The sequence below is a fragment of the Archocentrus centrarchus genome, chromosome 11 (assembly GCF_007364275.1).
Source record: "Archocentrus centrarchus isolate MPI-CPG fArcCen1 chromosome 11, fArcCen1, whole genome shotgun sequence".
Taxonomy (NCBI): domain Eukaryota; kingdom Metazoa; phylum Chordata; class Actinopteri; order Cichliformes; family Cichlidae; genus Archocentrus; species Archocentrus centrarchus.
In genome coordinates, this window is record NC_044356.1 from 25,298,081 (window position 1) to 25,315,999 (window position 17,919).

General features: G+C 39.7%; 2 protein-coding genes across 2 annotated transcripts; both read right to left on the minus strand.

Moving 5' to 3' along the window:
• Positions 1-552: 552 nt before the first annotated feature.
• On the minus strand, positions 553-8,398 carry txnl4a (thioredoxin-like 4A). Its single transcript, XM_030741281.1, has 4 exons — positions 8,249-8,398; positions 7,859-8,038; positions 5,678-5,781; positions 553-1,044 (listed from the first exon to the last, which is right to left on the minus strand). The coding sequence occupies exons 2-4, from the start codon at positions 8,009-8,011 to the stop codon at positions 873-875; spliced, it is 429 nt and encodes a 142-aa protein (XP_030597141.1). The 5' UTR covers positions 8,012-8,038; positions 8,249-8,398; the 3' UTR covers positions 553-872.
• Positions 8,399-10,286: 1,888 nt separating this feature from the next.
• LOC115788223 (E3 ubiquitin-protein ligase znrf2-like) lies at positions 10,287-17,691 on the minus strand. Its single transcript, XM_030741170.1, has 4 exons — positions 16,979-17,691; positions 15,434-15,529; positions 13,026-13,131; positions 10,287-11,199 (listed from the first exon to the last, which is right to left on the minus strand). The coding sequence occupies exons 1-4, from the start codon at positions 17,283-17,285 to the stop codon at positions 11,142-11,144; spliced, it is 567 nt and encodes a 188-aa protein (XP_030597030.1). The 5' UTR covers positions 17,286-17,691; the 3' UTR covers positions 10,287-11,141.
• Positions 17,692-17,919: the final 228 nt, after the last annotated feature.

A 17,919-nucleotide genomic window follows, 5' to 3' on the forward strand; every position in this document is an offset into this window, starting at 1 on the left:
TGTACACCATCACAGTGGATGTAAAAACAAACTAACAAAACAAACAAACACACACAGCTTCCAGCTTTAATTCAGAGGGTTTAGGAAGAAAAAAAAAAAAAAAAAAAAAAGGAACAACTCATGATCCAAACACATCATCTGTCAAACATGGTGGAGAGTGGAAGTTGAAAGTCTGCACTTCAATCATATCTTGGCTGTTTGATTTAAAATACTCAGTGGTAGTGTACAGCAGCAAAACTATTTAAAAGATGTGCTTATTGTCCAATTAGTCAGGTTTTTGTTTGATAAACCTCCATGTAAAACACTGAGATTACAGTCTAACATCATCTTACACAATCTAACACAAAGCCATCCAACAACTATACACACATTACTATGAATTCTAATTTGTACTAAGATGCCTCTCTATGCGTCTTGCTTACTGAAAGCAGATTATGACGCGATAAATTCCTTACAAAAAGAATAAAAGTAAAAAAAAAGAAATTGGACTTCTTTTTCTTCCAACCACAGAAACATCACTCCAAAAACGAACAACAAAAAAAGATGTCCTGCTCTGTGTAAAATTCCAGGTTTATTACATCTTTAAATATAAAGGGCCATGTACACTGTGTAATGTGAACTGATCAGCAATTGTCGCACAGAAGAGAAATGTACAAAAACACCAACAACAACAACTCAGTGATGAAAGAATTGTGTTAGACTGATACCTATACACAAAAACCCAAGTGGCACAATGTAACAAATTCACAACCAAAAATAAGAATATCGTCCTCTCTCACTGGCAAAACAAAAACACTGAAAAACATGATCCTTGACTTCTGCAATTTGTAGTCTCTGTCCAAAGATGGAGAAAAAAGAAAAAAGAAAAAAAATCAATATCTGTATTTTGTAGAGTAATCCTTAGGAGACACCACCAGACCGCGGCCTTTTCTTGCTCCTCGATACACCGTTTCAATAATATCTATCATCTCCTGCTTGTCCTCCATCGTCCAGTTGATCTTGTTGTTGTTACCGGTGCCCAAATCAATCATGATGTGTTTGTTCCTGAAAACAGGATAAAAATAATGTTAGAAGTCTTTACATGTAAACTTCAGTTCAGCTGTTGAGTTCCTTTGATCACATTTAAATACTAAAACCAGGTTCTCTCTGTTTAGGGTCAAACATTAATATTTGCAGTGCATCTCAAAAAACTTAAATTCTTTTTGTCATTTTAAGCTATGTTTTTAATGACAATGTGAAATCCTGTTAAGAGGAAGGAAGGAAATATTTCAAGTATTCGTGTTTAATTTTGAAAGTTACAGCTTACAGCTAGAAACATCTCAAATTCTCTTAGGATTTCATTTCAATTTTAAGTAAGTTACTATTTAAGCAGTATAAATACCATACTTCTCTCATTCAAGTTCAATGCATACAACCACAATCATCAGGAATACTGCTGACAGTTGTCCAGGTGATGATCATTGATCCCCAGCCCCATACAAACAGAGTGCTGTACTGAAGCATATGAATAGAAAGCTGACTGGAAGGGAAAAGGGTGGCAGGAAAAAATGCACAAGCAACAGGCATGACTGTAGCCTTGAGAGGATTGTGAAGAAAAGTTGATGCAAGAGCTTGGGCAAGCTTCACGAGGAGTGGACTGAGGCTGACATTAAGTGTATCCAGAGCCAGCACACACATCAACATCTTCAGGAAATGAGCTACAAGTGTTGCAGTCCTGATATCAGACCACTCCTGAACCACACACTACATCACGAGCGTCTTACGTGGGCTAAAGAGAAAAAGACGTGGGCTGTTAATCAGTGGGTCACAGTCCTCTTTTTCAGATGAAAGCCATTTTTGAATTTCATTTTGAAATCAGGGTCCTAGAGTCTGTAGGAACAGTGGAGAGGCACAGAGTCCAAGGTGGTTGAAGTCTTATCTGACATTTCTACAGTCTGTAATGATTTGAGATGCCACATCATCTACTGGCATTGGGGATGATTGGTTCAAAGCTGTTTTATCAAGTCCAAAGTCAATCATCCATCTACCAGGAGATTTTAGAGCCCTGCATGCTTCCAGCTGCTGACAAGATTCATGCAGGTGCTGATTTCCTTTTCCAGCAGGACCCTGCACCTGCCCACAGCACCAAACTACTACCAAATGGTTTGATGACCATGTTATTAAAGCGCTTGATTAAACTCCCCCCAACCTGTCTGTGAGGTATTGTTAAGAGGAAGCTGAGAGACATCTGACCTAAAAATACAGATGAAGCGAAAGCCACGATCAAAGCAGCCTGCAGCAACCTGCCACAGTGATGCAAGTGTTTGAGTATTTAAACGAAAACACCTTTCAGAGGTAGAAGCCACAATCATCAAAATTAAAAACACTTTTTCTGTTCACTTTACATATACTCAATATAAACTTAGCACAAGTAGTAAGGAAATTTGTGTTTGGCTGATTTATTTGTTGTAACAATGCTTCTTGGCAATAAATCATATAAAAGTCTGTTTATTCCTCCTTAAAATGCATCACAAATCTTCTCTGCCCGTGTCAAACAGCTTATTCTGCTATTGACTCTTGCTTTGGTGTTTATTGGATGACTGAAGTCTGAAGAAGCAGGGCATATTGGTAATTTAGCAATTTATTACAAAAGCGAATAAATTGTTAAATTTATTCAGAAACATGTGGAAGAACCATACACAGTCACAACGGTCTGGCACCGCCTCCTCATGCTGGTCACACACTATCAACTGACCTGCACAATCGCCTTGCAATCAAAAGTGGTTGTGACCGTGCAGCCCCCTCAAGCTCTGAGCAACCATTTTCCACAAGTTGCAATCTGTGACCGATTGCAACTTGTGGTGCATTCTGTCACCAACTACACCACAAATTGCAATCGGTCACAGAATGCGAAAAAAAAAAAAAAGTCTATACAATCACTCCTAGTAAAAGGACAGCCTCATACCTTCCCAGTACAACCCTCATGCTGGTCACACAGTGCTGTGGGAGGACATCCCACTGTTCAACCAGCAATCATCAAACCAACCTTACTTTTGAGACGTACTAGTATATTCTGCATTACCAGCTGAATGTGTGTAAACTCCTGTGATTATGTCGCACCTTTTACACTGCTGTCATTTTAATGCACGGCTTCCCTTTGGTGTTACTAAGATGTGGCTTAACGGTGCATGCAAGTAACATTTTCCTTAAGCAAGCAATCAATATCAAATATTCATTTGTATAATGCTTCCAGCTTATTTTAAACTGGAACTAACTTGTTACAATTCAGCATTAGTTATTATGATGACCAAACCAGGCTAAAAGTAGATGGAAGCTCCAGACACCCCACAATACGACGACATTATCACAATACTCACAATATGATATCATTGCAATTAATATATTCCAATAATTTAATCACCTTTTCTAAACTGAAAATTATGTCCTCAAAGTTAAACTTTGTCAATATCTGTTTTATCCAATAAAGCCAGTTATTATTTTGCTGCTAAATGAGATTGTCAAGCATACCAACTGTCAATAAACCTGCCATAAATGTTGCCATAAGACAGAGTCAGTCTGCTATTGGGGTCAAGTTGGCAATTACATGCAATCTGTTTCCGATAATACAACAATTAACTGTGATAAATCCACAAAAATCACACATCTGTTACATAGACAGAAATTCACATTAAGCCATTGGCTCATATCACATTACTTGTGTCACAGTTTTGACTCAGTTTTCTATAGTTGACTTGCCACAGTTCTGTTGTGGAAAGGTCTTTAACCAAACCTTTTACACTGAAATGTAACCATCTGAGTACCAATCGTTTTTAATCACTATTTATTTTTAGTACAGCAATATGTTGCATTATGTGTTTCACATTTAGACAAAACTGAAATGATTTAAAAGGTTAAAATTCTGTGGAGTGTGTCATCATAGATTCCACTTTTGTTTTCCAACCTCGTCTTTAGGGAGTAATGATGTCATTAATAAATAAATAAAACTGTTCTGCTGACAATTTCAGTTTTCAGAGATGAAAGCATGCAGCATTAAGTGTGTCACAAATAAAAAGGGGGTTCATTCATTTTTAAAATATTTTATGTTGTCATTTTTTTTACTGAATTGTAAATGACTTCTCTAAGTTGTCAAGTGATTTTGAACAGATTTCTTTTCACATGATTCAGAGAAAGGTACAAAAAAAAAATTTCAAAGTTCTAAATATATATATAAAAAAAGGTGTGGTTGTGACACACGTAACGTTACGTGTGTCACAATGTTTTCAGTTATGTGATTTCTGTAAAGTTGAAAGCTTTTGGCATAAATGGCACTAAAACTGTGTTTGTACACTTACCCTAGCTTTAAAGGCTTATTATGATCAACCTGAGTTTCCACTGGTCTTCAGTGAGAAAGTTATTTTGTATTACGCGTCACATGAGGATGGAAAAATTTCTTTATCCAGTTTGCATCAGTGCCATTTTGGCTCTGGAATGTCACTTCTATAAATCAGGGTGTGAGGTACCAGAATAGTCATAAATGTCATAAGTTTTCATAAAGTAACCCGATGTCTCACTGGCTTACAAGTAGTATTGTTTTTTTAGAAATCTTTGTCATGAAAACTGTATTACATTTCAGCAGCTGTGGATACAGAGGCAGTGAAACTTTTAAGCTTTGAGTATCACAGATAACTAAAAGAAATCCCCTTTGCCCCTAAGAAATAACTTAACTTTATATTCAGGAGCACTTAGTGTGGAATGGGCCTATTACACTTGCACTCAGCAACCTTCCTGTCCTATAGGAATATAACCAGAATACAACCAGCTGGCAGCAAGTTGAGGCGAGCTCCCTCGAGTTGTGCTCACTGACAAAGACTCAAAGACTGATGGCAACATGTTGGCAATCTGTCTGCATTTAAAGTTAGACAGCAATTATTTGCAAACCTTCGACAGTCTCTCTGAGAGCGACTGCTTTCTGTCCAAGTCAGAATCCAGCTGTCAGAAGAAAGGTTGCCTCCTATCAGCTGACCCTGCAATCAAAAGTGGTTGTGACTGTGCAAACAGTGCTTGGCAACTACAAGCTGCAACTGGTCACAGAATGTGAAAAAGTTCTATGACAATCACCAGGCAGCCACAGATTTCTTTTATAGATGCAAAGAGGTTGCTGTCCTATTTTCAATCGTGTGACTGAGCCATTAGCTTGCTCTGAATTAGGAGGTAGCTTAGTCAAGCTAAGCGTGTCCAGTGTTGGATGGTTTTTCAGTAGATCCAATATAAAAGTTGGCTCAGCTAATTTTATCTCAGGATGGTGGTGCATGGGACGAGCCCTCTTGTAAATGCTCACCCCCCCCCCAGTAAAAGGACAGCCTCATACCTTCCCAGTACATCCCTCTGGTCTCACAACTGCTGTGGCAGAAAACCTGCTAACATCCTGTGTAAATTTGCTCCGGTAAAGTGTCAGATTTACCCCCAGCCGTGCCCATCATAATTGTTTATTTAATGTGTGGTCGGTTTGATATGAAGACTGAAGTCAAGAACTGACTGAGTACTTCTGTAAACAACCAGCTGGATGGAATATTTCATTTCAGTAGGGATAACAAACAACTGCACTTAAAAAAACTTTTGACCTGAATGCATTCCAGCAATGCCAGTCTATTAAATAACATTGACACTGAGTGTGCAGGACAGACACTGACAGCCTCACCTGAAGAAGAACATGACAGTGCAGGGGTCGTACAACTCGTACATCTTGTTGAAATCAGGCACTTCTGTGATGTCCACCAGGTAAATGACAGCAAAGTTCTTCACCTGTCAAAGCACAGATATGGACAGCATTAGATCAGAAAGAAAAGCAAATGCAAACTACAGACAAAAAACACACAAGAGAAGCTCTGAAGGCTAGGATTCTCTTTAAGCTTTAACAGCTTTGGGTAGCAAAGTTTCATCTGGAAAATAACGTCATAGTGTTACTCTCTGCATCTTTGGAAGAACATGCAGGGGGAAATAAAGCTTTCAAAAATGTTTAAGCACAGACTGGGGACAGTGCATTTAGAAAATAAACTTGTATTTATATAGTGCTTTTCTAATCTGAGCACTCAAAGCCACATTCACACACTGCACTTTGTTTCATATGCCTTTAAGTGCTTTCTGCACACACTCACGCCGATGGACGTATCAGAGGCAATATGGGGTTTAGCATCTTACCCAGACATGCAGACTGGGCGAGCAGAGAATCAAACCACCAACCTTCCAGCTGGTACCTCCTGAGCCATTCATTCCAATAGACTCCAAAATAACTACCAGATTTGTAGCCGAAGTGGCTGCTCAACAGGAGATTTATACCTCTGTCAAATCTAGGCTGGAGCCTACCCCAGCTGTCATAGGGCAAGAGGCAGGTTACACCCTGTCCAGGTCGTCATCCTGTCACAATCATTGCCTCAATATATGGACTCACATATGTCAGTAAATTCCTGGAGGGAGATTTCCAAAACTATCTGAACAGATGTGAAGGAACATATTAATTGATTGATTCAATTCATTAATTAAAAAAGGGAAAGTTTATTTAAACATTACAGTACATGGTAAAGCGCTTTGAGTGCTCTGACTGAGTAGAAAAGCGCTATATAAGAGCTAGTCCATAAAATACATTATATTGCCGAAAGTATTCACTCATCCATCCAAATCATTGAATTCAGGTGTTCCAGTCACTTCCATAGCCACAGGCATTTAAAACCAAGCACCTAGGCATGCAGACTGCTTCTACAAACATCTGTGAAAGAATGGGTCGCTCTGAGAAGCTCACTGAATTTCAGCGTGGTATCGTGATAGGATGCCACCTGTGCAACAAATGCAGTCCTGAAATTTCCTCACTACTAAATATTCCACAGTCAACTGTTAGTGGTATTATAACAATGTGAAAATAATTGGGAACAACAGGAACTCAGCCATGAAGTGGTAGGCCACTGACAGAGCGGGGTCAGCAGATGATGAGGCGCAGAGTAAACAGAGGTCACCAACTTTCTGCACAGTCCTTCAAACTTCATGTGGCCTTCAGATTAGTTCAAGAACAGCTGCATCCAAGCCTTACATCACCAAGTGTTGGATGCAGTGGTGTAAAGCACATTGTTACTGAACTCTAGAGCAACAGAGACATGTTCTCTGGAATGGCAGATCACACTTCTCCATCTGGCAATCCTGGGTTTGGTGGTTGCCAGGAGAAAGGTGCATGTCTGACTGCATTGTGCGAAGTGTAAAGTTTGGTTGAGGGGGGATTATGGTGTGCGGTTGTTTTTCAGGAGTTGGGCTCTGCCCATTAGTTCCTGTGAAACTCTTAATGCTTCAGCATACAAAGACATTTGGGACAATTTCATGCTTCTTCGTGGGAACAGTTTGGGGATGGCCCCTTCCTGTTCCAATATGACTGCACACCAGTGCAAGGTCCATAAAGACATGGATGAGTGAGTTTGGTGTGGAAGAATATGACCGGCCTGCACAGAGTCCTGACCTCAACCCAACAGAACACCTTTGGGATGAATTAGAGCAGAGACTGTGAGCCAGGCCTTCTCATCCAACATCAGTGTCTGACCTCAAAAATGTGCTTCTGGAAGAAGTCAAATTCCCATAAACACACTCCTAAACCTTGTGTTAAGTCTTCCCAGAAGAGGTGAAGCTGTTATATTTGCAAAGGGTGGGGCGACTTCATATTAAACCCTATGGTTTAAGAATGGGATGTCACTCAAGTTCATATGCCTATGAAAGCCGACGAATGAACACTTTTGGCAATAGAGCGTTTGCAGCTGATTTAAGTTAAAGCGCAGAAACAGCGCCCTCTATATGACTTTAGATAGCATAAGCTAGCTAACAGCCGCGGTTTATGAAATCAAACCTTTTCAGCGATGCTGTAAAGAACTTCGTCCATCTTCATACATGTCGGATCCCAGTCGTGACCGAAGCGGATAACAAGGACTCGGTCCTCCTCGGACAGGATGGCTTGGTCGACCTGCCAGCCATTGTGGAGATGTGGTAGCATGTACGACATGTTGATCCAAAGTGGTTGTTTTCTAAGCTGCAAACAAACACGTTTCATTAAAACAGTAAAAGAAAAGTCAGAATTACACCCAATAAAAGCTTTGTGTTGTTACATTGTGTTACTAAGAATATGCAGTAAGCCTGCTGGCGGAGGCAGTTTGGGTTGAAGTTAGCAAGGAAAAATCTGGAAGGATAAATAATGAACCTTGACTAGAAAGAAGTGGACAAAATATTCGAAAACACTTACCTAAAAAAATAAACAAACCCGTGTTATTAGGCAAAGTATATAGCGTTAGTGGCAAAAATGTAGTTCGTAAGTCCAAGACAGAGAAACTTTGTAGAATAATGCTGCTGGAGATGTGTACCTTGTCGCACACGGTAAGTTTCTATACGCTCGACGTCATCAAGCCAGTGTGGGACGTGTTTACGTCACATCCGTTTTAGTCTGCGACTGCAACCTCCTTTTAGGCAACTTATTTTTCTTTTACTGCAAATATCACTTTAAAAATCAGGTTCCAGGAAAACACGGCGTCCATTCCAAGTGCAGCGTGGAATCATTTCGTTAGGAATATGGACTGGAAGCAGGGGCATTTCCAGGATTTATTTTAATGGAGTGGCACAGGGGGTCCATGGGATTTCAGAAAACTATCAGACATTAAAACAAACAAAAAAAAAGAAAAGTGGTTGAAAATCTAATGAGTGATACTGATTTTAATTTGCACACGTTAGTATCTGTATCTCACAACAGAGATTATTATGACTTATTTCTAAGTGATTCTTACAACTGATCAGCTGATCTAAGGGTTCCCACACCTGCTAAATCCCACTTCATAACATCTGAAATTCTTGTACTCAGCCCCACAAATCTTAGAAACATCGTGTCTAACTTGATATTTACTCTGGATGACATTGCATTGGCCTCCAGTAACACTGTGAGAAATCTTGGAGACATTTTTGAGCAGGATATGCACATGCACATATTAAAATTTAATCCCTGACTATACTCACCCATCTACAATTAAGGTAATGCAAATAGAGCATTTTTTTAAATTCCCTTAGTACTTTGCTGCTTGTGTTCTGCAATAACAAATGTTCAAACTGAATGAATTAATTTGAATTAATGTTTGTATTCATTTGCATTAAGTTTATATTGATATTAATATGAAATGTTTCAATTAGTTTGGAAAAAAAAAAATCCCAAGAGCTACTTTTTATTTTTGTACATTGACTTCATTTCAGAGCCTGTGCTGTTATATTCTGCTTGAGTAAATAAGTTGAATCAGTACTTCAGGTTTTACCAGAGCATTTTTAACACAAGTATATGTACTTTTATACAGTCACTGATCTACGGTTCAGAAGAGTTTAATTTAAGCTGATCTACCCAGTGGAGCATTTATAGAACATTACAGAATGAGAAAGATGTGAAGTACTCCGTTTGTGGGCTAATTCCTGAAACTTTCTCCCATCTATTTTGGTCCTGTTGTTTTACACATGGGCTGTGGAAAGTATTCATGTTTTTATAGCTGGGAGCATTTTATTTTACTGAAATTTCCCTCTGGGTTCAATAAAGTATTTCTGATTCTGATTTGATAGTTTTTTTTTTTATTATGGAAAAATTACAGTTGGTTGCTGTTTCCTGTGTCAAAGACGGAGCTGCATTATCATATCAAATGCATTTAAGGAGGCTTCAGCATTTCTCTAATTACAAACTTTTGTGGTGAGAACTTTCTTTTAAAGCTGTCCAACAGCCCCCCACCCACCCACCCACCCCCATCTTGATAGCATCAAACTATTATCATCAGGAAGTCCTGTCATATTTACACTTGTTGTCCTTTGCTAGAGACCATTTTTCCCAATATGGAAATACCTTTTGCAACACGCATACACATTTAATTACCAAAAACCATGTTGCCAAAGAGAAGATTGCATGTCCTCAGACAAAAAATAACACCTGGCACTTCATGCCCCTGCATGCCCACATCTAAATAGACATTACACATCACCCCTGCATTTTCATGGCTGATAGTTTCAGTATCTGCTGTCTTGTTTTTCAAACATAACGGTGCATTAAGAGTTTGTCTTGACAAGTAAAATGCTAAAATGCAGATGTTCTACACTGCAGTCTGGTGTATATTTGTCTTTTAAAAACACATTCTTAGAGTTTCCGATTTCATCTTCAGCTGATCCGTTCGTGTCAGATAGCCACGATGCAGACTTCACACTCTCGCTAAGTTTTTAATTGATGCACGAGTTCAAAGACACATAAAAGTACACAACAGTTGTCATGCAGGAAAAAGACACAAAGACAAAACATTTATTGTTGTGCAACTCATCACAGTACAAACAGAATGAACAATGACCACAAAGGTTCAAAGGTTATAGAAAAACTTTCCAGTCTATTACTTAGCAGCATATTATGGCACTCCTCAGAAAGAGAGAGACAGAATGAATCACCATTAGATATGTTACAACCCATCTTTAAACCACCACTAAACTACACAATCACATTAAAGTGGTTCTAAACGGCCAAGTGATAATTGTCTATTTCACGTTAGACTACCTGGTCTATGACACATGATTGTTTAACAAACAATATTGATAGCCAATTTTGCAAGAGGATTGAGATCTACTTCCTTACACCAACACTGCAATCATCCCTTAAAGCTGAAAAAACATTTTTTTTTTTCCATTCCCCATGGCTGTCTTTCATATTGCACAACATCAGCCTTCTCATCATGTCTCTGAACAGTCTGTTGGCCTCAGTCCCTGCTGAAAGGAGACGCGAGTCTTCACCGTGTTTGGCATTGAGGTCCTCTCCTATAAAACCACGCCCAGTTCAACAAAACGTTTCAGCTCAGATTCTAAATTGCATGAACCCACTTTAGGCCAGTAGGTGACGCGAGGAATATCACATATTTTGAAATGACTCCACCAGCGCGGTTCCTTGAACACACTTAAGGAACCATATCCAAAGTCCATTTCTGCTCAGTGAGGCAATATGAAAAAAATCTGCATACAATAATGTCTTATAATCCCTGAGGAGCACTGATGCTCGACTAGAAAAGACAGTGTTGGGATGAGGTCAGGGCAGACAGTCGATCACAGCGACACTGTAGACTGATACCGGACTTTTGCAGCTCCTAGTCGCCGGGATGTTCCGGACAGGAGCGATTCACGTCAAACCACGCGTCTATGCACCTGGAACAGTAACAGGGGAGAACAGGGAGGTTTGTTTCAGGTGGTTGGAGGAAGCCAAAAACTGAGCTGTAGTCATATTGACTAACTTACCATGCAGTTAAATATTATCACAACAGACAATTATAAAGAACAAAGAACTACATTTTTTTGATGAAGGAGATTTATTCACTTATGCCGATGTGTTTGTGTTTCATTCACTATTGTTTTGGTTCTGTCATTGCATTATTTTTTTTTAACGATCGACACAGAAAAGCTGTGATTATTGTACTTAGATCCAATGAAGGTAATGTAAACATTATGCTTGTTTCAACTGGATATTTTTATTCTGGGACTCCACTAGTCTATCTTAGCATGATTCCCAGTTCAAATACTTGACTTTATATCATATTGTTGATTACGCAGCCCCTCAGTTTAGCCTCTGCATGAAACAGGTCATGCTATCCCATATACATTCCACATATGTAGATTTCTGTACCCAATGTAATAGTGGCACATATAGAAAAAGTGCTAAAATGCAGACTATATTAAAAAGTCTGCTGTCAGGAAATGCCAAATGTGAAATAGCTCAAACACTTGTATAGTATCTCCTTGAACCGTCTGCTATTTGTCTGCTGGATTGCATTAAATAATAATAATATGACTCAAGTAGAGTGTTTTGTGAGGACCTTTAGAGAGCAGTGTTCTGCGACAGTTGGCAGCAAGTCAGCATAACTTTGTGCAAAGACAGAAACAGTTAGCCTGGTTCTAGTCAATCATAAGAAAAGAACACCTCCAAAGCTCACTAATAAGGACATTAAATCAAATTTACTTTTGATTTACTTAATCAAATTGTTTACTTTTACAGATTGTCAGACTAGCTGCTTTTCCTTGTTTTTAGACTTTATGTTAATCTAAGCTATCAGCTGCTAGTAAGAGCTCCGTCATTATTTTTTTTATTATTTCTATGAGACAACAATAGATGTTTTGCATTTACACATTTTTCTGATAATTTTCTTTTGCTGATGGACAAACCTGTCAGTGCTTTGCACAGATAATCAAATACACTAGATAGTGTTGATACTAGTAAAATTAGGACTACTCTAGCTTAGCATAAAGATTAGAAGCAGGGTGAAATTGCTAGACTGGCTACTAGCCACTAAGACATCCCTAATTGTTTGACAAAGCGTTTATTCTATCGACATCTCAGTTTTTTGAAAGCACACACCACGAGCGAACAGCAGATCTGACTTTGAAACTGCTCGCTCATCTAGGGACTTGTCAATCACAAGGTAAATCATGCCTGACTTCTGGACCCTAATTGAAACCATAATTTAAAAAATGAACTCTATGTTTTAATCACTAATCACTTCCAATTGAGCCCACAAACTCATTAATAAAGTGTTTACTGTGGCCACAGAGCGAGGTAGCCGTGGGTTGTTTTCCCATAGACTTCTGTACAACCTGAAATCTTTTTGCAACTACTGGAGTCGCCCCCTTATGGCTATTAGCAAAAATGCAGATTTAGGCACGTATGCCAGCAACACTCAGATGATACTTCCTCTTTTTATGTGCAGCCCAAGGGCTCAGTTCAAAGGTAACATCATCAGCCTACCAAGGTCTCTGCTTTATACACTGTGTGTATCAAATGGTAATAGTTTCTAGAATACTTTATGGGTACAGTATTTTACAAAGTACACTATTGTTTCATAGCCTAGTTTTACCCTGTTTTCAGTACCCTTTTAAGTATGAATTAGAATGAATATTTATAACGTGTATATACACTGTACAGGTTTTAAGTTCATTGTATGCATGCCGGTTGATTCTGTGTGTATGTGCATGTTTCCTACCCTTTATGGTAGATACAGAGGCAAGGCAGCCTGGCAATGGTGTCTCCTTGCTCCAGCTCTTCTAAACAGATGGCACATTCCCCAGAGTCTCTGGACAGGATGTCCTCTGAGAAAGACAATACAGACAGAGACCAAATGAGCAAAGAACTGCTTCGCACACCAAACCTTCTATCAAATGTTCACTTCACAGAATCCCGCACAACCATCTGTTTAACCTTTGATACCAGAATACCTGCTGCTGTCATCTGTGCGGAAATGTGCTGCCAGTCCGGTGGGACTGGCAGGAATGTAATTTAACTTTTTTTTCCCTGTTCCTTTGTAAATGTGAAGTTGTACGTTAATGAGGGGGGGGGGGGGGGGGGGGGGGGGGGGGCTGAGCCTCAGATTAGCCTGAGATTAAGAAATGATGATTTTATGTTGCATAACAGCCTGCATAATTAGTTGTAGTGCCAATGCCTGCAAGAAATCAGAAACTGTTGTTTGTAGGCAACGTTTGCAGTTAAATACACACGCAAAAAAACAGACATCTGCACGCCTGCAATAAGCTAATAAACTGTGCCCAGCATATAAACATTTATGAGTAAGATGCATGCTACTGAGGATGTGTGTAATTTGAAAGCCTGCTCTTACACACTTTTGTTTGTTTATCTGCAACAATCTCTAGTCCAAAGCATATGCACAAACTCTATGTTTATGGTTGTTTTTGACACACAAAGATGCATTTGCCGTTCCTGTGTGTACACTACACAGGTGTTGCTGTGCATATTTGCACTATGCAGGTGCTCACACAAACAATCTGCATGCAGATGAGTAGACATGTAGATGTAGGGCTGCTTTTGCTTTGATGTTTCTGGTGTAACATTCGATTGCAGGTGCACTGCTGTTGATGTATGAACTTTAGTATATATTTATATATATATTACAGATGTTCTGAGTATTCTTCTGAGTATAATTGTAATTTCTAAATTACAGATTAAGATTTTACTCAGAAAAATCTATGATCATCCTTGAAAATAAAATGCACTGATACAAATTAAACTAACCACCAGGAAATAAAGTAGCAGTCAAAATTAACCCATTGTAATAACTTACACCTTTTAATTGCTACTTACACAGTAATGACCAGTATAATGATATATTTTAGTGGTTTCCAATGTAGGAAAGGGGCTCCATGTAAAGCTTATAGAGACTGCATGATGATTAAATTGCTGAAACAAAAACTAAAGAAAAAGTTTAGACTTTTGAGTGCAGGACTCAACTTAAGTGAAGAGGTTAAGAGTTGGCGTTTATTCGAACCCAACCAATGTGTCAATATTCTGGCTATTTGCTGATATATCTTTATCGGCCCAGTTGCTAAAAGAAAATGAAAAAATAAAGAAGAGACGGGAGAAGCACCCTGCAACCACTGCAGGGCGCTCTGCAAATTCCCTGTCAGCATGTTTGGAATGGAAATGTGGCAATCAGTCGATCCAAGCAGCGTCCAGCAGAGCGTATACAAGTAATCCACAGCTTGTGAAAGTAAATATATTTGCCTTGTTATATTATCTTATATAACTACACATAACAGATTTTAGGGAAATCTGTCTATTTTTTTGTGTGCCCAAATGAAAACGCATATTGGCCAATATGTTGGGTTTTTCAATCGCGAAATATCGGCATCAGTCTTGAAAATCCTATATCAGTCTGTTTCTAGCATTTATATTTACTAAACATAAAAAGGTTACAAAAACTGGGACAAACTGCAGTCTGAAGAGGACTCTGTTGCACCTGTAACTAGCTAGAGCTGTCACAATATCAGGTTTTCATTGCAATTATCGCGCTAATAAAAATCATCAGTAAATCTGTACTCATATAGTGCTTTTCTTGTCTTACTGACCACTCAAAGCACTTTAGACTACAAGTCTCATTTAACCATACAGCGCTTTATTCTGTACTCTTCAAGCACCTAGTCTATCTCACATCCATAGCCAATTGAGAATCACCAGTGGACTGTGGGAGAAAGCTGGAGTACCTGGAGGAAACAGGGGAGCTCCACACAGAGAGGCCCCAGCCAGGGTTTGAACCAGAAACCTTCTGACTGTGAGGTGACAGTGCGAGCCACGCCACCCCCCCAATCTGTCAGTCAAAGTGTTTTGTGCACTCATTATTGGCACCATATCATTATTTAACATTCTGAATATCACAGTTATCTGTCACCACAGAAAGCAGAGTGAGATGTTAAACACTTTTTACAATGCGGTGCTACTTAAATAAAGAATTTAAAGGGTCTTGCCTTGTCATTGCTCAGTTTCACATGTCATTAGACATGTAGTTAAAAAGTAAAACTGAAGAGTAAAGTATATAATAATTAGCAGTAGATTAAAAAAACAAACAGCCCTTCAGAATCTCCCACTTGCACTTTGTCTTACTGTTGTAGGTGAGGCGCGTCTTGCTGAAACACACGAGCAAGTGCTTCTCGATTTCATCCGATGCCATGAACTTGGAGCAAACAGGACAGTGGAAGCCTGGAGGGGAAACACAAAGAGGAAACATTGGGGACCCTGATGTGACAGTGCATCTCTAATAACCTGCTACTGATATGTACACAAGGTAGGATGTGGGACTGTTGGCTGGGTCCTAATCTTATGACCTACATGACCTATTGCCTGCATGAACTCTGTCTCCTATAATCTAACAATCTGCTTACCTCACACAATTTTAGATGTCACTGCAGAGCTGCAAACTAACTGCAAGCACATACAGAGATGTGATATTTATTGGAAATGCATCTATAAATCAAGTGATTAACTGATAATTTGCTTCCTTCTGACCCCCTCCATCTGCACAGCTGCACAAAGATGAATGGGCCAAGTGCTGCTTGACCTTAGATAAGCTCAGCTCCAGACCCGAGATAAGTCTACGAACACAATCTGAGACCTGCAGAGTCCCAACTCACATGGTTCTCCTGAGCAAAGGTTATTGATGGCATGATTAATGATTACACTTCCCCATCAGGGAATTATATGTCAGTAAGGAAAAGGAAGAGCAGAAGGCAGGAATATAGATTTATTTTTATGGATCCCTTTAGGACAAAGGCTGTGTCACTTTTTAGGGCTCTAAGAGAAAACCATCAATTGAGCGATGCTGTAGACATTTAACCCATCCTTAAGCAGCTTTTGAGGTCTCAGTGACATCGATGTTAAAGGACTCTGAGCGTCTTGTTATGTTAGTTTGACTCCTGCTTTTGTTGTGGTTCGGCCTGGTGAGACAACCCTTCAGTTGAGAAACAACATGCAGATTCAGGAAGTTTGTTGTGTGTGTGTGTGTGTGTGTGTGTGTGTGCCTGTTTCTGTCAGGCAATGTGTAACCAGCAGGAAGCTCTTATCTGCTGACCTACATAGTGCACTCTTCCCTCTCATAGCCAGAGCGAAAAACAGGTTCGTTTTGCAAAACAAAGAAGCAGCAGCAGAAGAAAGACTCTCCAAAAACAAAAAGAAAGAGAGAAAAAGAAAGAAAAAAGGAGGGGGCAGCATGGTGCAGCAGAGCCACCTGTGGCTACAATAAAAATGCAGAAGTGCTAAACAAAGGGCTCAGTCATCAGGCAGCTTTTACCATATGCCAGGTATCACATGTCAAACGGAAAAATACTAAGCAACTCTGACAGCAAATTACGCACACCACTTTGGAGGTCTCATAAAAATTATGGGGTGCCCTACATCAATTGGAATCTTAAGTCATAACAAAAGAACTTGGATACAAAGTAACAGCAGTTACGTCCTGCAGAAAGTGGATGGCTGGAATGAGTAATAATATTACAGAAGATAAAACACATGGATATTAAAACTTTACTCACTGACACTGCGGAAGTGTACTTCGAGTACAATAAAGAAATCAGTGCATTAAAAATTGAAGGATGTACCGAGCAATAATGTGCCTGGGTTTTCCAGGTGCACCTATTTGAATGTGTGTCTTACCTCCCAGCAGACGAGAGGACAGCTCGGCCGGCAGAGACCCTAAAAGCAGCCTGTGTCCCTCGGGGGGAAGCTGGCCCTCATCGTCACCATCTGTGCCGTCGAGGCTCTGATTGCCGCCGGCCGGTATGTTGAGCCCAGAACTTGTTGGCCCTCCGTTCGTGAACCGGATTCGTGGGCCATCGGGTCCATTGGTGTACCTGAACCCCGCAAACCTTTCTCCTCTGCTGGAATTTCCAGATGGAAGATCGGAGCTGGAATAGGCTCGAGATCTGCCATCAAACACCGGGCTGCTCTGCTTGGCCCCCATGCTGCCTCGGGGTTTGTCAGTGCGTTTTTCTTTCTTAAAGAAGTTTTGTTTTGTTTTGCTGTTGTTTTTTAGCCCTGACACATGCTCACAGCAAGCCCCAAAGAGCCGACAACAACAAAGGAAATACAGCCGAGATTATTCAACATGTCAAAGTTTCACAGTGCGCTCTGTGCGTAAAGTGCGCACTCACTGACGCAAAACTTCATTTCCAAAGGTTCTTTTTTTTTTCCAAAGCCCTTCCCTTTTGTTCCATCAACAGAAGTATAAAAAAACGAGAGAAAGAAATTCTCTTTAGTTTCAGGCTTTGCGTTTCTCCGCTTTAGACGAGAATATACGCAGAAGTGTTGGCCTGCAGCCCGTCAGGTTTTGTTTTTGCGATCAACTCTGGCGTCTGGAAAGAAAAATATAAGCAGGGATTGCCCTCCTCTTCCGGGGAGGCAGCTCTGTCAGCCTAACTGAACTTCTCTGACTAATTGTAAGTTTTCTTTCAAAGTAAAAGCATTCAATTATTCAACGCGACAGCGTTTATTCTTACCGACTCCTTTTATTATATGAAAGCATACCACAAGTTTTTCTACGGCATCTTGCATCACCTTAATTTATTACATGGTTATTACCCATTCGGTGACGCCAC